At 38.2% G+C, this 18,854-nt stretch overlaps 1 protein-coding gene across 1 annotated transcript in view; it reads left to right on the forward strand.

The window, feature by feature from the left end:
- The first annotated feature begins 3,067 nt into the window (after positions 1 to 3,067).
- The window catches only part of LOC128649909 (complement C3-like), an 80,602-nt gene continuing 64,815 nt past the window's right edge, over positions 3,068 to 18,854 (forward strand). The window contains exons 1-3 of the mRNA XM_053703459.1: positions 3,068 to 3,151; positions 9,777 to 9,863; positions 9,947 to 10,052. Of these exons, the coding sequence (XP_053559434.1) occupies positions 3,077 to 3,151; positions 9,777 to 9,863; positions 9,947 to 10,052 (268 nt within the window). The 5' untranslated portion in view covers positions 3,068 to 3,076. The remainder of the gene's footprint in view (positions 3,152 to 9,776; positions 9,864 to 9,946; positions 10,053 to 18,854) is intronic.

The following is an 18,854-nucleotide window of genomic DNA, read 5'->3' on the forward strand; positions in this document are numbered from 1 at the left end:
ATAACTGGAAACGTCGGCTTCAGGTGCCAGGGGTAGTCTGAGCTGTGTTAACAAAAGCCAAAGTGACTCTGTAAGAAGGAACAGAACTCTAAAATTTACACAAACGCGTTTTGGCCGTTACTGTCCGGCCTTCTCAATATGGAGTAAAATACTGACAAGTTGAGTGCCGCATTTGCACACTCTATATACCCTATGGGATCATGTGAAAGCCAATGGCACACTATACATACATTCTAATTGGCTATCGGGATTATAACTGCATCCAATAGCCAGATGTTTACCTTTGGCATGTCAGTTGTACGTTTAAGTTGGATTATTATGTGTGTGCACTGTTGCCCCATGGTGGAAAATTAGATACGTTCTTAGCGATTACATGATATAAAGTGAATGCGGCAAGTTTACTCAAACATGCATCTTACCTAGCAATACACTGCTAATTTATCTAATCAAAACAATTGGTGACGAGCGATGTAATAGACATAACACTATCTTGTATAACAATGATCATATTTACAAACGGCAAGTATAAAACTTCTGTGGTGAAAGAGAATATGTGTTTTAATAGTTCAAGAAAACATTTACCGCTCTTTAATAGTTATGGGGCTAGTATCATAACCATTTGTTATTCCAAAGCTATCAAACTAAACCGATCTTCAGCTATCATTAAAGACAAATAATAATCTCCTATTATATATACACCTCACCTTGTGTATTAAAGGAGATTTAATAGCGGAAGTTTTGTGTTTCTAGAGAGTCAGTAAACACATAGACGCAGTAACCCCAGGATACAATCAGGATAATATATTGCAATATCTCAGGTAATATTCGCCAATTGGAGTGACTCTTCATCCATTATGGTCTCAACTAACTAGATGTATATCACTGCTCACCTAGCAACCTCACAACATGGGTCACTGTATATATGTAACTGGTGCTCAGTTAGGTCCCACTAAATTCTTGATGATGTAAAGTGTAAATAAAAAATAACACTATATATACATCAGTTACATATAAACTTCACCACTTCAGGGTGCACATCTGAGTAAGTTTCTTATTTTCTACAGACAAATGACTCTATGTCCAATGAGAGTAAAGAATTTCTTATTAATTTGTTGAAATTGAAGTGTCACTCCAATTGGCGAATATTACCTGAGCTATTGCAATATATTATCCTGATAGTATCCTGGGGTTACTGCGTATATGTGATTACTGACTCTCTAGAAACACAAAACTTCCGCTATTAAATCTCCTTTAATACACAAGGTGAGGTGTATATATAATAGGAGATTATTATTTGTCTTTAATGATAGCTGAAGATCGGTTTAGTTTGAAAGCTTTGGAATAACAAATGGTTATGATTCTAGCCCCATAATTATTAAAGAGCGGTAAATGTTATCTTGAACTATTAAAACACATATTCTCTTTCACCACAGATGTTTTATACTTGCAGTTTGTAAATATGATCATTGTTATACAAGATAGTGTTATGTCTATTACATCGCCCGTCCCCAATTGTTTTGATTAGATAAATTAGCAGTGTATTGCTAGGTAAGATGCATGTTTGAGTAAACTTGCTGCATTCACTTTATATCATGTAATCGCTAAGAACGTATCTAATGGTCCACCGTGGGGCAACAGTGCACACACATAATAATCCAACTTAAACGTACAACTGGCATGCCAAAGGAAAACATCGGGCTATTGGATGCAGTTATAATCCAGATAGCCAAATAGAATGTATGTAGTTGTTTCGTAGAATCAAGCACATCCTGCTTCACCACCTCCTAAGGAGGCAAAGTTTGTAAAACTGAGGTATGAGTGAGGTGGGAGGTGTATTTATAGGCATTTGGGAAACTTTGCCCCCTCCTGGTAGGAATGTATATCCCATACGTCACTAGCTCATGGACTCTTGCCTCCTTTATGAATGAAAGATGCATTTAGATGGTTTAGAAGTGGTTGGGATGGAAACGGATTGCAACTATAAAAGCAACACCTATGCCATCTCCTGTAAAAACAGTACTAATTGTGACAATCATGAAAGTGCAAGTGATTCTGACAATCAAACATTAAAAATGAAATATAATAAAACACAATTTGTAGATGTTATTGTCCTGAAGTTGCTATAGAAGTATTTCCATCCTGCCAAGATACATATGGCATTGAAAGTGTTGAGGATATTTTCTGATGACAAAAGGTTAATGTCACACATGCAAAAGAGTATTTTCCTTGCAAGGTGAACAAAGGGGTTACATGAATAGAGCAGTTGTGTAACCTTAAGAGGTGTAAAAGGACTATTGTATGTGTCAGTTTCGGGAGACTGCAAATTTCAAAAAGAGTTACTAACACACAAAAAGTCCTTTTCAGGAGCTTTTTGTTTGAAAACTCGTTTGCGGCGGCAGGTTTTTAACAAACAATACGATATAGTATTGTGATCACTTGAGAAACTCGACTCCCAATTCGACCGGAAAGCCAAACATTTTTTCAGGAGGTCTGTTTTGCAGTTGGTATCCAAGGTCAACAAACAGCTATTTATTTTTAGCCCCTTAGGAGCTTGTTTTCTAGATCTCTGGCAGCTGTCCTTTTATAATTATTTTTGTAATGTTTTGTCATCAGGCTGTATTACCTGCCCCATTTCTAAAAGCACAGAGCACTTCTGCATACCTGCTCGAACTAGATGGGGTGGGTGTTGCAGCTTCACCCAATGACAATTACTTTGGTAGGTGGGTGGCCACAATCTAAAAACAGGCTACAACTAAACAGATATACAGCTATTTGGGGACTTTTTGTATTGACTAGCAAGAATACCCCGGAGGCTGCTGCCTTTTAAATCTGAAAGTGAGGGGCTCTCAAAATGATATTATTTTAATAAGGATTCAATGGTCCTTTTATCACATTTTATCACATATTTTGTTTAAAAAAATACATTTCTCTATCTGGCTTTACGGGATTTGTGAAAGTGATATGTTTGGTCATTATTTTAAATTCTACAATTGTCAATTGTTTGCTTTAGTAAAAAGGAACTGAGAACTTTAAAATGTTTTTAATGGACATTTTCCAACATAGGTATACGGGTACAATGCCTGCAACCATGTCACTTATTGAAGTAACCATGCTTACTGGTTTCTACCCAAACAAAGATGATCTAAAACAGGTACTTTTGCAAAATGTTTTTTTATTTTAAGTTTTAAACAAGGTAACAAATTATATGTTATATTGATTTGTGCTGTATATCATTTTGTTTCACTCTGACTTTCTTCCCCCCAGACAAAGCTCATCTCCCCAGGGATTAGAGTAGAGTGTATATGGTCTCTGTATGGGCAGCCTTATTGTTGAAAGTTACCTGACCTCTAAATATATCTTAGATATCTAAAGAATAGAAAACTGTACTATTTGGGCAAAACAGAAAAAAGTGTTTTACACAATAATTTACCTGTATGGAACTAAAAAAATTGGAAATAAATAAATTACCAAATCTAGTAGATTAAAGGTTAAAAAGCAGATTAGAAATAGGACATTGTTTAAAAGATGATGGAAATGCAGCAATTGTTTCCAGAGCTCTTTGGACCACCATATTTTCCCCCACTGCAATCATTTGAGAAATATGATTGTGTTGTACACATTTTTTTTGTTACAAACAAGGGCTTCATTCAGTTATATTTGGAATTGGAATGAGTTATGTTTGTACTAGGTTACAATAAGATACTTCAAAAGTGTTTTCAGTAGTCTATAAATCTCCTATTAAATATGACAGTGAAATATGAAATCTAAGAAGCCTATGCACATATTACTTACATTAGGAAGGCTGTTGCATGTCAGCACATCTTTCAGGGATGCTGCCCATATCTTAGTAATAGTAGTATTATGAGGTCAGCAAATCACTCTCATTCCATATCTAGCAAACCTAACTCTTCTTACTGAATATAGGACAGAGAATAACCGTGTAATAAGTGGTGCATGAGTGTTCAAAGAACATGGAATCAATCAATTAAATATATGCCATTAGAAACAATTGGGATAATTCATTACAAATTCAGGAAATTAACTTATAATGAAATATTAACTAGGCTGTTATTACTTCTTTTTCAAGGAAAATATTTTTTGGCCCAGGACTAGATACAATTACTGTCACAGTTCTTAGAGGTAAATGATCGTCCCTGCATCAAAACAAAAAAATCTGAGGACAAACAGAGGCTTTCAGGAAATTGTTGTTCCTTTTGGCAGTCAAAAAAGCAGCGAGCGTTCAGTTTCTGCCAAAACCTCTTGTAAGTCCAATGCTTCCTGGTCTTAAAGCAAACAGATCAAGAAGCCATTTCCCATCTCCAAATCTGCATAATGGTGGGGTCCCCAGCCCAGACCAGAATCTGGTAGGGGCAGATTTATTCTCATTCTAGCTAAAGATCTGTTAAGGATACTTGGGTGTTAGACATCATTTCTCAAGGGTATCAAATAGGCTTTTGACCTATCCTAGACCTAAAGCTTTTGAACAATTTTTTTAAAAGTTCCCAACCTCAAGATGGAAACTATTCATACTATACTTCCTTTAGTGAAGGAGGGTTAATTTAGGTCTATGATGGACTTAAAGGATGCCTACCCACAGCTCCCTATTCCCAGAGATAATATAAGATTCCTCAGATTTGCCTTCCTCAACGGGCATTATCAATTTATGGCACTTCCATTCATTCTAGCCATGGCACGCAAAGTGTTTACGAAAGTACTGGGAACCCTTTAATCAGTGGTGCAAGGTAAGGGAATATCTGTAGCTCCATATCTAGATGACATTCTGGTACATGCCCCTTCTCTTCAACTTGTGGTGACTCATACTTAAGCTGTTTTCACATTGCTTCACACTCACATTTGGAGAATCAATCTATCAAAGAGTTCCTTATTTCCTCAAACTGTGTTTCCTTTCTGTGGTCCATCATTGACTCCTGCTCTCTTCTGCAACTCAAACTGCTTTCTACTGCATGCAAGTGGTGGAACTAATGTTAACTGCCTCACATACAGTACCCTTTGTCAGGTTTCAGCTATAACCTTTCCAGCTTGCAATGTTGAAACAATGGAACAGAGACTACGAGGATCTGTCTCAAAAGATCTCATTAGATCCCAACATCAGACACTCTTTAACTTGATGTCAGACTCACCATTCTCAAATCCAAGAAACATGCTTCATTCTTCCTGTTTGGACTGTGATTACCAAAGATGTCAGAGTGAAGGGTTGTGGATCTGCCTGGGGGTCCCTTAGAGTTTAGAGAGTTTTTTTTATCTTTGGGGAGTTGAGGTTACTAATAAACCTCCAATGGAGCAATGCCATTTTCAGAGCTGTTCAAAGTTGGCCTAGCCTCTGGCAGGAGTACTTCCTTCATTTCCAATCAGACAACATTACTGCAGTGGCATACATAAATCACCAGGGAGGAACTCACAATTCCTTAACAATGAAGAAAGTGTAATGCATTCTAATCTGGGCAGAACGTCACCATGTTCTGATTCCTTCCATTCACAGGCAGACTTCCTAAGTCTATCAGTCTCATTTATCTTTTTCCTTTATGTGTGTTGCTATCCATAGTGATAGCCAAAATCAAAAGAACAAGCATCAATAATTCTTATGCAAACCTAATTCAAAAGTCTTCATGCTCACCTTGGTGTCTTCCCTTCAGGAATTTTCTCTTTAAATTACCTTTTTTAACCAAGACCTCAAGACTCTGCATTTGATGGCCTGGCAATTGAACACTTCCTCCTATCACAAAGAGGATTTTCCTCATAAGATGATTGATATCTTAATACAGGTTAGAAAACCATGTGTTGCCAGGCATATCTTCCATAAGGTGTGAAAAATCTTTTTATCCTGTGTACAAGAAAGGGATACAGTTGCAATTTTTTTAATTGGTTTATCAGCCAGTTCTCTTAAAGGTCAGATTTCTGCCTTATCTATTTTATTCCACAAGGGAAATGACAAGATTCCTGATATCCAGACGTTTGCATATGCCTTAATCGGAATTAAACCAGTTATTCGTCCAGTTACTCCTCCTTGGAAACTTAATTTGGTCCTGAGGGTCCCTCAATTGGAACCTACTATTCTGAATTTTATATTTTATGCTGTAAACCTTCTTTCCTTATTTTTCATCAGGACAAGGTGGTCCATCGAACACACTATTTCTTTTTTTTTTATTCTCAAGTAGTATCTACAGATACTATCAACCAAGAAAAAAAAAAGATTATTTCTATGTCTTTCAGCTAAGCTTATTAGTGAGAAATAGTGTAGACTGTTTAGTTAAATGTACATATATTTGCATTCTTAGAACATCCTTATATACTCATTATACATGCAATTAAAACATTTGAAAATAAGATAAGATTTCTTTCTAATGACACGGTGAGTCCACGGATCATCATCAATTACTGTTGGGAATATCACTCCTGGCCAGCAGAATGAGGCAAAGAGCACCACAGCAAAGCAGTTAAGTATCAATTCCCTTCCCACAAACCCCAGTCATTCTCTTTGCCTGCGGTGCAAGGAGGAGGTGACATACATCAACCACCAGGGAGGAACTACCACAAAAGGGTTTAACCTTTTTTTGCAGGAACTCAGAGTTCCTTGGCTATGACAGAGATGGCCTGCATTATTCAGTTGGCGGAGACCCAAAACTGTTGTCTAACTGCGATCCACATTCCAGGAGTGGACAATTGGGAAGCGGATTTTCTGAGCCGACAGACTTTTCATCCTGTTGAGTGGGAACTCCATCCGGAAGTGTTTTCCAACCTGACCCTCAAATGGGGGTGGTCAGAGCTGGATCTCATGGCATCTCGGCAGAATGCCAAGCTTCAGAGATACAGTTCGAGGTCAAGGGATCCCCAGGCTGTCCTGATAGATGCTTTATCGGCCCCTTAGAATTTCAGTCTAGCATACCTGTTTCCCCCGTTCACTCTCCTTCCATGGGTAATTGCTCGGATCAAGCAGGAGAGGGCGTCAGTGATTCTCATTGCGCCGGAGTGGTCTCGCAGGATCTGGTATGCGGACCTAGTGGAAATGTCATCTGTTCCACATTGGAGACCACCTCTGAGGAAGATTGAATGCTTTAAACTTATAGCCAGTGTGGGGATGGAGAAAGTATGGACTCTTGATAATGGAACTACAATTGCTACATCCTAAGCAAGGAAAACAACCTAAACTTTTTTTAGTGATGAAGCCCTGAGTGTTCATTTTGCCAGAGCCAATGTTCGCTCTAATGAGTATATCTCGCAAATTTTTGCTGCACTTATAGGCTGGCATTGGAGCCTGGCAAAAATTTGCGAGTTGAGTTTATTAGGGCGGACATTGGCTCTGGCAAAATTAACACTCAGGGCTACATCACTAAAAAAAGTTTAGGTTGTTTTCCTTGCTTAGGATGTAGCAATTGTAGTTCCATTATCAAGAGTCCATACTTTCTCCATCCCCACACTGGCTATAAGTTTAAATATAGGGACTATTTGACTTGCAATACAAAGTTTTTAGTTTACCTCATCAAATGCTCTTGTGTGAGGGTCTATGTAGGTGAGTCCACTAGGCGCATTGGTGACCGGATTACAGAACACAAGAGTAACATAAGATGTAAAGTCCTTACTGCTCCAGTTGCCCATCATTTTATTGCTGCAGGACACCAGATTAACCAATTTAGGTTGGTTATCCTTCTATTGATCATGGACACTGTTTTATGCAGTTTGATGCTGTTTGCATATTAATTTTGATAATCATGTATGGGTTTTTTCCTTCTTTCTCTTTTCTTTTTATTTTTTAGACTTTGTAGATATTGCTTGCCACATTTCATTCCAGTATCTCTTTGCGCTATGACGTTTGAACTACACTGATCCTGATGGTATCTTTAGGCCAAGTATTATAATTATGTGATTTGTGTATTGAATGATCTTTTTTAACAACATGTCATATCATATTAATTGCTATTCAGATAATTTGTGTTGTAATAATCATTATGCCTTTGTTGAACAACATCCATATTGTGCAAGGTTTATATACAAAAAGAGATATATGTAAATGCTGTTGATGTAAATTGTTTAGAATGAGATGTTTTTTTTACATTTCGTCTAGAAGGCGTCTTAGCTGTTTTTAATTTTAATTTCTTTTACTTCACACAATGGGTCACATGAGGGCGCTATATCTGCCTGTTAAGTGTCATTTAGAATGAAAGGGTTAAAACCCCAGGTGTAGGCCTATATAACCAGGTGTGTTGTAATTTTGTTTTGTATCACATGATTAAGAGGCATTGGCCCCGAAAAGGTTGTGGTGTTTTTTCTGCTCCTGTTATGGAAGAATAAACCTTGAAGATTATTTATAAGGAGAACTTTCTTTTTGCTTTATTTATATTCTTGGAGTAGAGTCAGGATTCCTAGGATTTGGTCTTTTCTCCAGGAGGGTCTAGAGAAGGCTTTGTCAGCTAGTACTCTGAAATGTCAGATTTCTGCTTTGTCTATTTTGTTGCACAAGCATCTGGCGGATGCGCCAGACGTGTAATCTTTTTGTCAGGCCTTGGTCAGAATCAGGCAGGTGTGTACACCTGTTACTCCTCCATGGAGTCTTTACCTTGTTTTTGAAGTTTTACAGCAGGCTCCATTTGAGCCTATGCATTCGTTAGATATTAAGAAGTTATCCTGGAAGGTTTTGTTTCTTGTTGGTATCTCTTCTGCTCGGAGAGTCTCGGAACTCTCGGCCCTGCAATGTGATTCTCCTTATCTTATCTTTCATTCTGATAAGGTGGTTCTCCGTACTAAGTTTGGGTTCCTTCCTAAGGTTGTTTCGAAATGGATTATTAATCAAGAGATTGTTGTTCCTTCTCTGTCTCCTAATCCTTCTTCTCCTAAGGAGCGTTTGCTACACAACCTAGATGTTGTGCGTGCGCTGAAATTCTACTTGCAGACGACTAAGGACTTTCGCCAGTCTTCTGCTTTGTTTGTGTGTTTCTCTGGGAAACACAAGGGTCAGAAAGCTATAGCTTCTTCTCTTTCTCTTTGGCTGAAAGGTATTATTCGTTTTGCATATGAGACGGCTGGACAGCAACCTCCTGAGAGAATCACGGCTCATTCCACGAGGGCTGTTTCTTCTTCCTGGGCCTTCAAAAATGAAGCTTTGGTGGAACAGATTTGCAAGGCTGCAACTTGGTCTTCCCTACATACTTTTTCAAAATTTGATAAATTTGATACTTTTGCTTTGGCTGAGGCTTCTTTTGGGAGAAAGGTTCTTTAAGCGGTGGTGCCTACTGTTTAGGTTACCTGTCTTGTCCCTCCCTAATCATCTGTGTCCTCTAGCTTGGGTATTGATTCCCAACAGTAATTGATGATGATCCGTAGACTAACTGTGTTATTAGAAAAAAAAATAATTTATGCTTACCTGATAAATTTATTTATTTCTTGACACTGCCCTGTTTTTCAGACAGTTTTTTGTTATATAACCCTCAGGCACCTCTGCACTGTGTTGTTTCCTTTCTCTCCTTTTCCTTGTTCGAATGACTGGGGTTTGTGGGAAGGGAAGTGATACTTAACAGCTTTGCTGTGGTGCTCTTTGCCCCCTCCTGCTGGCCAGGAGTGACATTCCCATAAGTAATTGATGATGATACGTGGACTCACCGTGTCAAGAAAGAAATACATTTATCAGGTAAGCATAAATTTTGTTTTTATCATCTTACGCCTGTTAAAATAAAGGGTACATTGGGGTGGTTAAACTTAGCATGCATAAAGCATAATGTGTTGAAACATGTAATATCATTCTCTGTGAAATATTTTTGTTTCAGCTGACCGACTCAACAGAAAATTATATTTGGAAGTTTGAAGCAAATCTGGCAATAAACTCTAGTTCTGTTGTCATATATTTACATGAGGTACAGCATTTTCTTTATTCTCAGTAAAGATGTTTGTCATAGAAAAAAGTCAGTCTATCATCATTGCATTTTTTTTATTACAGGTGTCCAACAAAAAAGAAACAGTTATTGGGTTTAGAGTTCACAAGGAATTTGATGTGGGTATGCTTCAGCCTGCAGATGTCACTATATACGAGTATTATGATCAAGGTACATGTATTACAATTTACTGTTACTTATAGAATCTTGCCAGCACAACTGGATCCTATTTTACAATGAATATATGAGGCAACAATAAATATTAGAGATATGCATTTGTTTTGTTACGTTTTAATGAAACGAATATCCAAACAAGAGCACTAACTAATTTACAGCTAGATTACGAGTTTTGCGTTATGAGTGAAAAAGCATCGTTATGCTTCATAACGCTGCTTTTTCCCTAACGCCGCTATTACAAGTCTTGTAGCTATAGGTGTACCGCACACCTTTTTGGCCGTCACGCAACATCAGTACCGCACTTTTAAATGCCTTTTTCAATGGGACTTCCATAGCGCCGGTATTATGAGTTTGCCTGGAGGCCAAAAAGTGAGTGGTACACTATAACCACAAGATTCGTACCGCCATCTAAAGTCAGTAGTTATGAGTTTTACGTTACAAAACTGTAGCATAAAACTCATAACTAAAGTACTCAAAAGTACACTAACACCCATAAACTACCTATTAACCCCTAAACCAAGGCCCTCCCGCATCGCAAATACTAAAATAAAATTAGTAACCCCTAATCTGCCGCTCCGGACATCGCCGCCACTATTAAAATGTATTAACCAATAAACCTATTGACCCCTAAACCCGCATCGCAAACACTACTTAAAAATTATTAACCCCTAATCTGCCGTCCGCCCACACCGCCGCTATAATAAACCTATTAACCCCTAAACCGCAAGCCCCCCACAACGAAATATACTAAATTAACCTATTAACCCCTAAACCTCTGGCCTCCCACATCATTACATAAATATATTAACCCCTAAACGTAACCCTAAGCATAAGCCTAACCCTAACACCCCCTAAATTAAATATAATTAAAATAAAGCTAAATAAACCTTACAATTATTGCCTAAATAATTCCTATTTAAAGCTAAATACAAACTTACCTGTAAAAAACCCTGAAGCGAGCTACAATATAACTAATAGTTATATTGTAGCTATCTTAGGTTTTATTTTTATTTCACAGGTAAGTTTGTATTTATTTTAACTAGGTAGACTAGTTAGTAAATAGTTATTAACGTTTTACTAACTATCTAGTTAAAATAAATACAAATTTACCTTTAAAATAAAACCTAACCTGCTTTACAATAAAACCTAACATTACAATCAAACCAAATACATTAAATTAATCAAATACAATTATCTAAATTACAAAAAAACCCCACTAAATTACACAAAATAAAAAACGAAATTATCAAGAAAAAAACAACGAATTACTCCTAATCTAATAGCCGTATCAAAATTAAAAAGCCCCCCAAAATAATAAAACCCCTAGCCTACACTAAACTGCCAATAGCCCTTAAAAGGGCCTTTTGCGGGGCATTGCCCCAAAGATAACAGCTTTTTTAGCTGGCGATAAAAATTACAAACACCCCCCTAACAGTAAAACCCACCACCCACCCAACCAAACCCCCCAAATAAAATTCTATCTAAATAAACCTAAGCTAACCATTGCCCTGAAAAGGGCATTTGGATGGGCATTGCCCTTAAAAGGGCATTTAGCTCTTTTACGGTGCCCAAACCCTAAGCTAAAAATAAAACCCACCCAATAAACCCTTAAAAAAACCTAACACTAACCCCTGACGATCCACTTGCAGTTTTCGAAGACCGGCATCCATCCTCATCCAGCCGGCGAAGTCCTCATCCAAGCGGGCAGAAGTCCTCATCGAAGCCGGCAGAAGTCTTCATCCAAGTGGGCAGAAGTCTTCATCGAAGCAGCCAGAAGTCTTCATCCAGACTGCATCTTCTATCTTCATCCATCCGGCACGGAGCGGGTCCATCTTCAAGACATCTGGTGCAGAGCGTCCTCTTCTTCCGATGGTCGATGGAAAATGAAGTTCACTTTAAGTGACGTTATCCAAGATGGCGTCCCTTACATTCCGATTGGCTGATAGAATTCTATCAGCCAATAGGAATTAAAGGGGAAAAAATCCTATTGGCTGATCCAACAGCCAATAGGATTGAGCTTTAATCCTATTGGCTGATCCAATCAGCCAATAGGATTGAGCTTGCATTCTATTGGCTGATTGGATCAGCCAATAGGATTAAAGCTCAATCCTATTGGCTGTTGGATCAGCCAATAGGATTTTTTCCCCTTTAATTCCTATTGGCTGATAGAATTCTATCAGCCAATCGGAATGTAAGGGATGCCATCTTGGATGACGTCACTTAAAGTGAACTTCATTTTCCAGTGACGATCGGAAGAAGAGGATGCTCCGTGCCGGATGTCTTGAAGATGAACTCGCTCCGCGCCGGATGGATGAAGATAGAAGATGCCGTCTGGATGAAGGCTTCTGCCCACTTCGATGAAGACTTCTGCCCGCTTGGATGAAGACTTCTTCCGGCTTCGATGAGGACTTTGCCGGCTGGATGAGGATGGATGTCCAGTCTTCAAAAACTGTAAGTGGATCGTCGGGGGTTAGTGTTAGGTTTTTTTAAGGGTTTATTGGGTGGGTTTTATTTTTAGCTTAGGGCTTGGGCACCGTAAAAGAGCTAAATGCCCTTTTAAGGGCAATGCCCATTCAAATGTCCTTTTCAGGGCAATGGTTAGCTTAGGTTTATTTAGATAGAGTTTTATTTGGGGGGTTTCATTGGGTGGGTGGTGGGTTTTACTGTTGGGGGGTGTTTGTAATTTTTATTGGCAGGTAAAAGACCTGTTATCTTTGGGGCAATGCCCCAAAAAGGCCCTTTTAAGGGCCATTGGCAGTTTAGTGTAGGCTAGGGGGTTTTATTATTTTGGGGGGGGGGCTTTTTTATTTTGATAGGGCTATTAGATTAGGAGTAATTCTTTTTTTTGTGATAATTTCGTTTTTTATTTTGTGTCATTTAGTGTTTGTTTTTGTCATTTAGATAATTGTATTTGATTAATTTAATTTATTTGATTTGATTGTAATGTTAGGTTTTATTGTAAGGCAGGTTAGGTTGTATTTTACAGGTAAATTTGTATTTATTTTAACTAGGTAATTAGTATATAGTTAATAACTATTTACTAACTAGTCTACCTAGTTAAAATAAATACAAACTTACCTGTGAAATAAAAATAAAACCTAAGCTAGCTACAATATAACTATTAGTTATTTTGTAGCTAGCTTAGGTTGTTTTTACAGGTAAGTTTGTACAGTATTTATTTTTAAATAGGTATTATTTAGGTAATAATTGTAAGGTTTATTTAGCTTTATTTTAAGTATATTTAAGTTAGGGGGTGTTAGGGTTAGACTTATGCTTAGGGTTACATTAGGGTTAGGTTTAGGGGTTAATATATTTATGTAGTGTTAGTGATGTGGGAGGTCAGAGGTTTAGAGGTTAATAACTTTAGTATAGTGGCGGCGACATTGGGGGCAGCAGATTAGGGGTTAATAAGTGTAGGTAGGTATATAGAACAAAACCAATGGCACTACTTATTTATTGTTATGGACAAAGGCCTATAAGTCACCCATAAATGTCAAGCTAGTTTTGGTCACTAGTTTATTGTGGGTATAGGTGCTTTGAAAAAGCCGGGTCACGGTGAAACATGTCAGGAAAGATAGGGAAATGGTGAGGAGTCCTAGGAGCTCCTGTGTTTTTAGGCAAGCCTTAAGCTGCAGATAAAATTACTGTAGTGGATACTGGTATTATTGGTGCTACAGGCGATCAGTTCCCACCTTAGAATGATATAGCCCTTTAACTCCCAATATTAAGTAGAGAGCAAGCACTGCTGACAGCTGCAACCGAGACTCTGAATATTTTCAAGTAACTTATAATTCCAGTTGCAAACTGTTTAGCCGCTCTCTCAAAACGATACTAACAATGTCTTATCGAAAAGTTTGAAAAGCTTAATGAATTTAGCTACCAACCTGGTGTGTTTGCAACTATAGTAAAACACAACGTGTGTACCGACCGTAATTTTATACAAGCGGGTCAAACTATAATTAATAAATACATGAATGGTAGTATATAGCAAGCTGAATGTGTAGGTTTGAATAGAGGTAAATACCATTAGCACTGATAAGCTTAACATAACACAAGCGACACGGAAAGTGAAAAAGGAAGGGAAGCTTATAGTGTTAAGCATATGTGATAGCGAATCCTAATTGATGTACTATTTGATGGGCTTTACATACTATTACGTTGACTAGTATATGTGAATGTGAATTCCAACTGAGGAATCATTCATTAAGATTTTCATATTGAATATTAACAATAGAGAATAATACTGACATCCTAGGATCAACTTTATCTCGCACACTTAATATGCAGCATTTTTCTGCAGTAGTTAAGCTAACACAATAGCAAGTAAATTGGATAGCATATCCAAACAGACTTATTAGTCGTTACGCTCTTCCTACTTAATACTGGGAACGACGTAAAAAATACTTAAAATGGATTTGCTACAATCAGCACACTACATAAGTATTGCTTCTCTGCAGAAACAAAACAAATAGAGTATTACCAAATCGAAAATCTAAGAAATCTCTACCTACAGCATTGAATACCAATAATAGGCATTGTGAGTTTTAGGAGATAGGATTATAGGAGGTACTATGTTACTAATAACACGCCCATAACCTTGTGAGAGCGTGAAAGCAGCAGGAATACGGATTAACGTGTTTGCCAAGTCAATTTACCAGTTAGAAAAAAACCCAGAGATATATAGGAGATATTAAAATATACCCAGCAACGAGAGGGATAGAGATTAATCAGACCACAGTGGGTTTACTTTCACTCTAGGCAAGGCACCACACTGTTACCTGTTTACTCCAAATACTCAGATTAGTTACTACTCCTAACACATAATAAAATTAAGGTGGAACTGAACTAACACTAACTAACCTATATGTATCCACTACCATTTGCAGCTTAAGAGTGTTTTTAAGTTTGAATCCTATTTTAATGTATACTATTAAAAGTTAAATTTTAAATTAATCACTAGTATTTGTCAATATCCTGCACCCTTGTTCAGTACACATGGTAATGATATACACAAGTCCAGAGTGCTATAGTGTGTATTCTTTTGGGAGCAAGTCTCTTCTTGCAACCAGTTGTAAATAAAGTGTAGGTAGGTGGTGGCGATGTTAGAGGCGGCAGATTAGGGGTTAATAACTGTAATGTGGGTGGCGTCGATGTTAGGGGCTGCAGATTAGGGGTTAATAACTTTATTTAGGTGGCGGCAATGTTAAGGGTGGCAGATTAGGGGTTAATAACCGTAATGTAGGTGGCAGCGATGTTAGGGGCAGCAGATTAGGGGTTAATAACTTTATTTAGGTGGCGGCGATGTTAGGGGCGGCAGATTAGGGGTGTTTAGACGTGGTTTTTATGTTAGGGTGTTAGGTTTAAACATACATTTTTCTTTCCCCATAGACATCAATGGGGCTGCATTACGGAGCTTTTGTTTCCGCGATCACAGGTGTTAGGCTTCTTTTTTGCCGGCTCCCCCATTGATGTCTATGGGGAAATCGTGCACTAGCACGTCAAAGCAGCGCTTGTATTTCGGTGCGGTATGGAGCTCAACGCCACCATATCGCCCGCGCAAGCCTGCTTTTTACAAACTTGTAATAGCAGGGCTATAGGGAGGTGAATTAACGCTGCATTTGTGGTGGTCGTTAATTTCCCTATAGCGCTCAAAACTCGTAATCTAGCTGTTAAAGAATAATGAATATATACTAACAAAATTCATTAGTATATATATATATATGTATATATATATATATATATATATATATATATATATATATATATATATATATAAACATATATATATATATATATATATAAACAAATAGGAGCGTACTCTCCGGGTCTTAATGAAATATTATTTAATCAAAGTGACGTTTCGGGGTTGTTAGCCCCGTCCTCAGACCATTACATAAGTTAAAATACAAGACAAACTTTTATACATTACCCTCCACCATCACCATGTACTACCGGAAGTGCCTCCGGCGTCCTGCAGGACTCAATGCGCAGGTCCGCCGGTTGCCCCAGCAACCAAAGTAAACAACTGTAAAACGGAACAAGAGAAGTTAAACAATGCATTGACAAAAATATCTGCCATAACAGGAGGTATTTATAGTGAACCCTCTAATAGAATAAAAGTTAGCATAAAGTTCAGATAGTGCCCACAACATTTATGGCAGATATTTTTGTCAATGCATTGTTTAACTTCTCTTGTTCCGTTTTACAGTTGTTTACTTTGGTTGCTGGGGCAACCGGCGGACCTGCGCATTGAGTCCTGCAGGACGCCGGAGGCACTTCCAGTAGTACGGGGTGATGGTGGAGGGTAATGTATAAAAGTTTATCTTGTATTTTAACTTATGTAATGGTCTGAGGACGGGGCTAACAACCCCGAAACGTCACTTTGATTAAATAATATTTCATTAAGACCTGGCGAGTGCGCTCTTATTTGTTGTTTATATGCGTACTGTTGAATGCACCCCGGGCAGTTTAACCTTTTGAAAGTGTGTGCAGTGCCCTATGGACATTGATTATATATATATATATATATATATATATATATATATATATATATATATATATATATATATATATATATATAACACATAGAAACACCCAGCACTCACCAGCTAGCTCACAGCTAAGATAAAATCACAACTGGAAAGGTTAGTCACCGCATCTGGCCAAATGGGAAAGCTCAGGCACCACGTCAAGGTCCTTTCCTTAGCCTGAGTCCCTAACACAGGCACACCATCATGCGAGCTCACAAAGCTAAACAAACTGAGAACAAAGAAGGGGTGCACAGGTGGCTGTAATCACCCATAGAAAATACAAAACATGGAAGGGAACTGCACTCCAAGACCGGATCAGGTACACATCCTGTGACTCAGTAACATCCAGCCCTGGGTGCTAAATAGCACTCCAAAAAAGCTGTGATGTCACCAGAGCCACAGGCAGTTAACCCCAGTCCGGAATGGGTGCAAGAACCAAGGGAGCTTTGTGAGCTCGCATGATGGTGTGCCTGTGTTAGGGACTCAGGCTAAGGAAAGGACCTTGACGTGGTGCCTGAGCTTTCCCATTTGGCCAGATGCGGTGACTAACCTTTCCAGTTGTGATTTTATCTTAGCTGTGAGCTAGCTGGTGAGTGCTGGGTGTTTCTATGTGTTGTATTACTTTTTATTTGTAATCTCCCTTGGTTCTTGCACCCATTCCGGACTGGGGTTAACTGCCTGTGGCTCTGGTGACATCACAGCTTTTTTGGAGTGCTATTTAGCACCCAGGGCTGGATGTTACTGAGTCACAGGCAGTTAACCCCAGTCCGGAATGGGTGCAAGAACCAAGGGAGATTACAAATAAAAAGTAATACAACACATATTATTTAAATTAGCTTTAAAAGGTTAATGCTTATCTACAGTTCTCTAGGGAGCTGCGCTAATCCAACACTTCTTCACAGAGTCCAGGGCTGTACTAATAGGAAAATTAGTGTGGCTGGATCCTGGCATTCACCTGTAGGACTAATACTTACCTATTGCCCACTGGGGAGCTGTGCTAATTTGATATTTTGTCACGAGTCCAGGGCTGCGCTAATAGAATTAGTGTGTCTGGATCCTGCGCTTAAAGGGACACTAAACCCCAATTTTTTCTTTCATGATTCAGGTAGAGAATATAATTTTAAACAACATTCCAATTTACTTCTATTATCTAATTTTCTTCCTTCTTTAGATATATTGTTGAAGAAATAGCAATGCATATGGGTGAGCCAATCACACAAGACATCTATGTGCAGCCACCAATCAGCAGCCACTGAGCCTATCTAGATATGCTTTTCAGCAAAGGATATAAAGTGAATGTTGCTAATTAGATAATAGAAGTAAATTAGAAAGTTTTTTTTAAATTGCATACTCTTTCTAAATCAGGAAATAAAAAAATTGGGTTTCATGTCCCTTTAAGGGCACTGGGATCTGCTCCACTAATTCTCCTATTAGTGTAGCCCTGGACTCTATGAAGAAGTGTTGGATTCCAGAGACTGTGCTAAAAGACCTTCTCCTTTAGCACAGGCTCCAGGATCCGTCAGCACAAATACTCTTATTAACACAGCCCTGGACTCTGTGAAGAAATGTTGGATTAGTGTGGCTCCCCAGAGCACTATAAGTAAGCATTAACCTTTAAAAGCAAATTAAAATAACAAATATTCACTAATGAATTAGTCCTACAGGTATTCACAAATGTAGAGCAAAGAATCTGCACAGTGTCTATTGTAATTTAGGAGTCTTAAAGGTATCTGAAAACCTTGTTGCTGCCCCTTTAATTATAACATTAAATGCAGGGAGGGAGAAGAGAGGGATACAGAGGGGATTACTAGCACTTAAACTCTTATCAATGTGATATGCTGTGTAACAACAGCTATTATATAGTATGGGGTATTATTAGGTATTAAAACATAAGAACTTTATTTCTAAAATTAAAATAAATTCAAAGATTGGTGATGAACTTCACCAATAATTACACCAATATTAAAATAAGACCATTAAGGCCACTATTATTTACAAAAGCACCTTACAGGTTACATAAGCCAAAGGGTGAGAGCCCCCCTGTATTCCTGGCCGATAACCGGATACTTCGGCTTCAGGTGACAGAGGCAAACACCGAGGCTTATTTTTGTGTAAACAAGTAAGGTGTAAAGAACAGAATTAAGGTATAGGGTTCTAAGAACCTCACAAACGCGTTTCGGACGATATGCTGGCCTTTTTCAATGTGTTTAAATTCAGTCTGACAAGCCGAATGTCCGTAGCGGCGTGTTTTTAAACCCTTCCCATT

Source organism: Bombina bombina, chromosome 2, assembly GCF_027579735.1.
Source record: "Bombina bombina isolate aBomBom1 chromosome 2, aBomBom1.pri, whole genome shotgun sequence".
Classification (NCBI taxonomy): domain Eukaryota; kingdom Metazoa; phylum Chordata; class Amphibia; order Anura; family Bombinatoridae; genus Bombina; species Bombina bombina.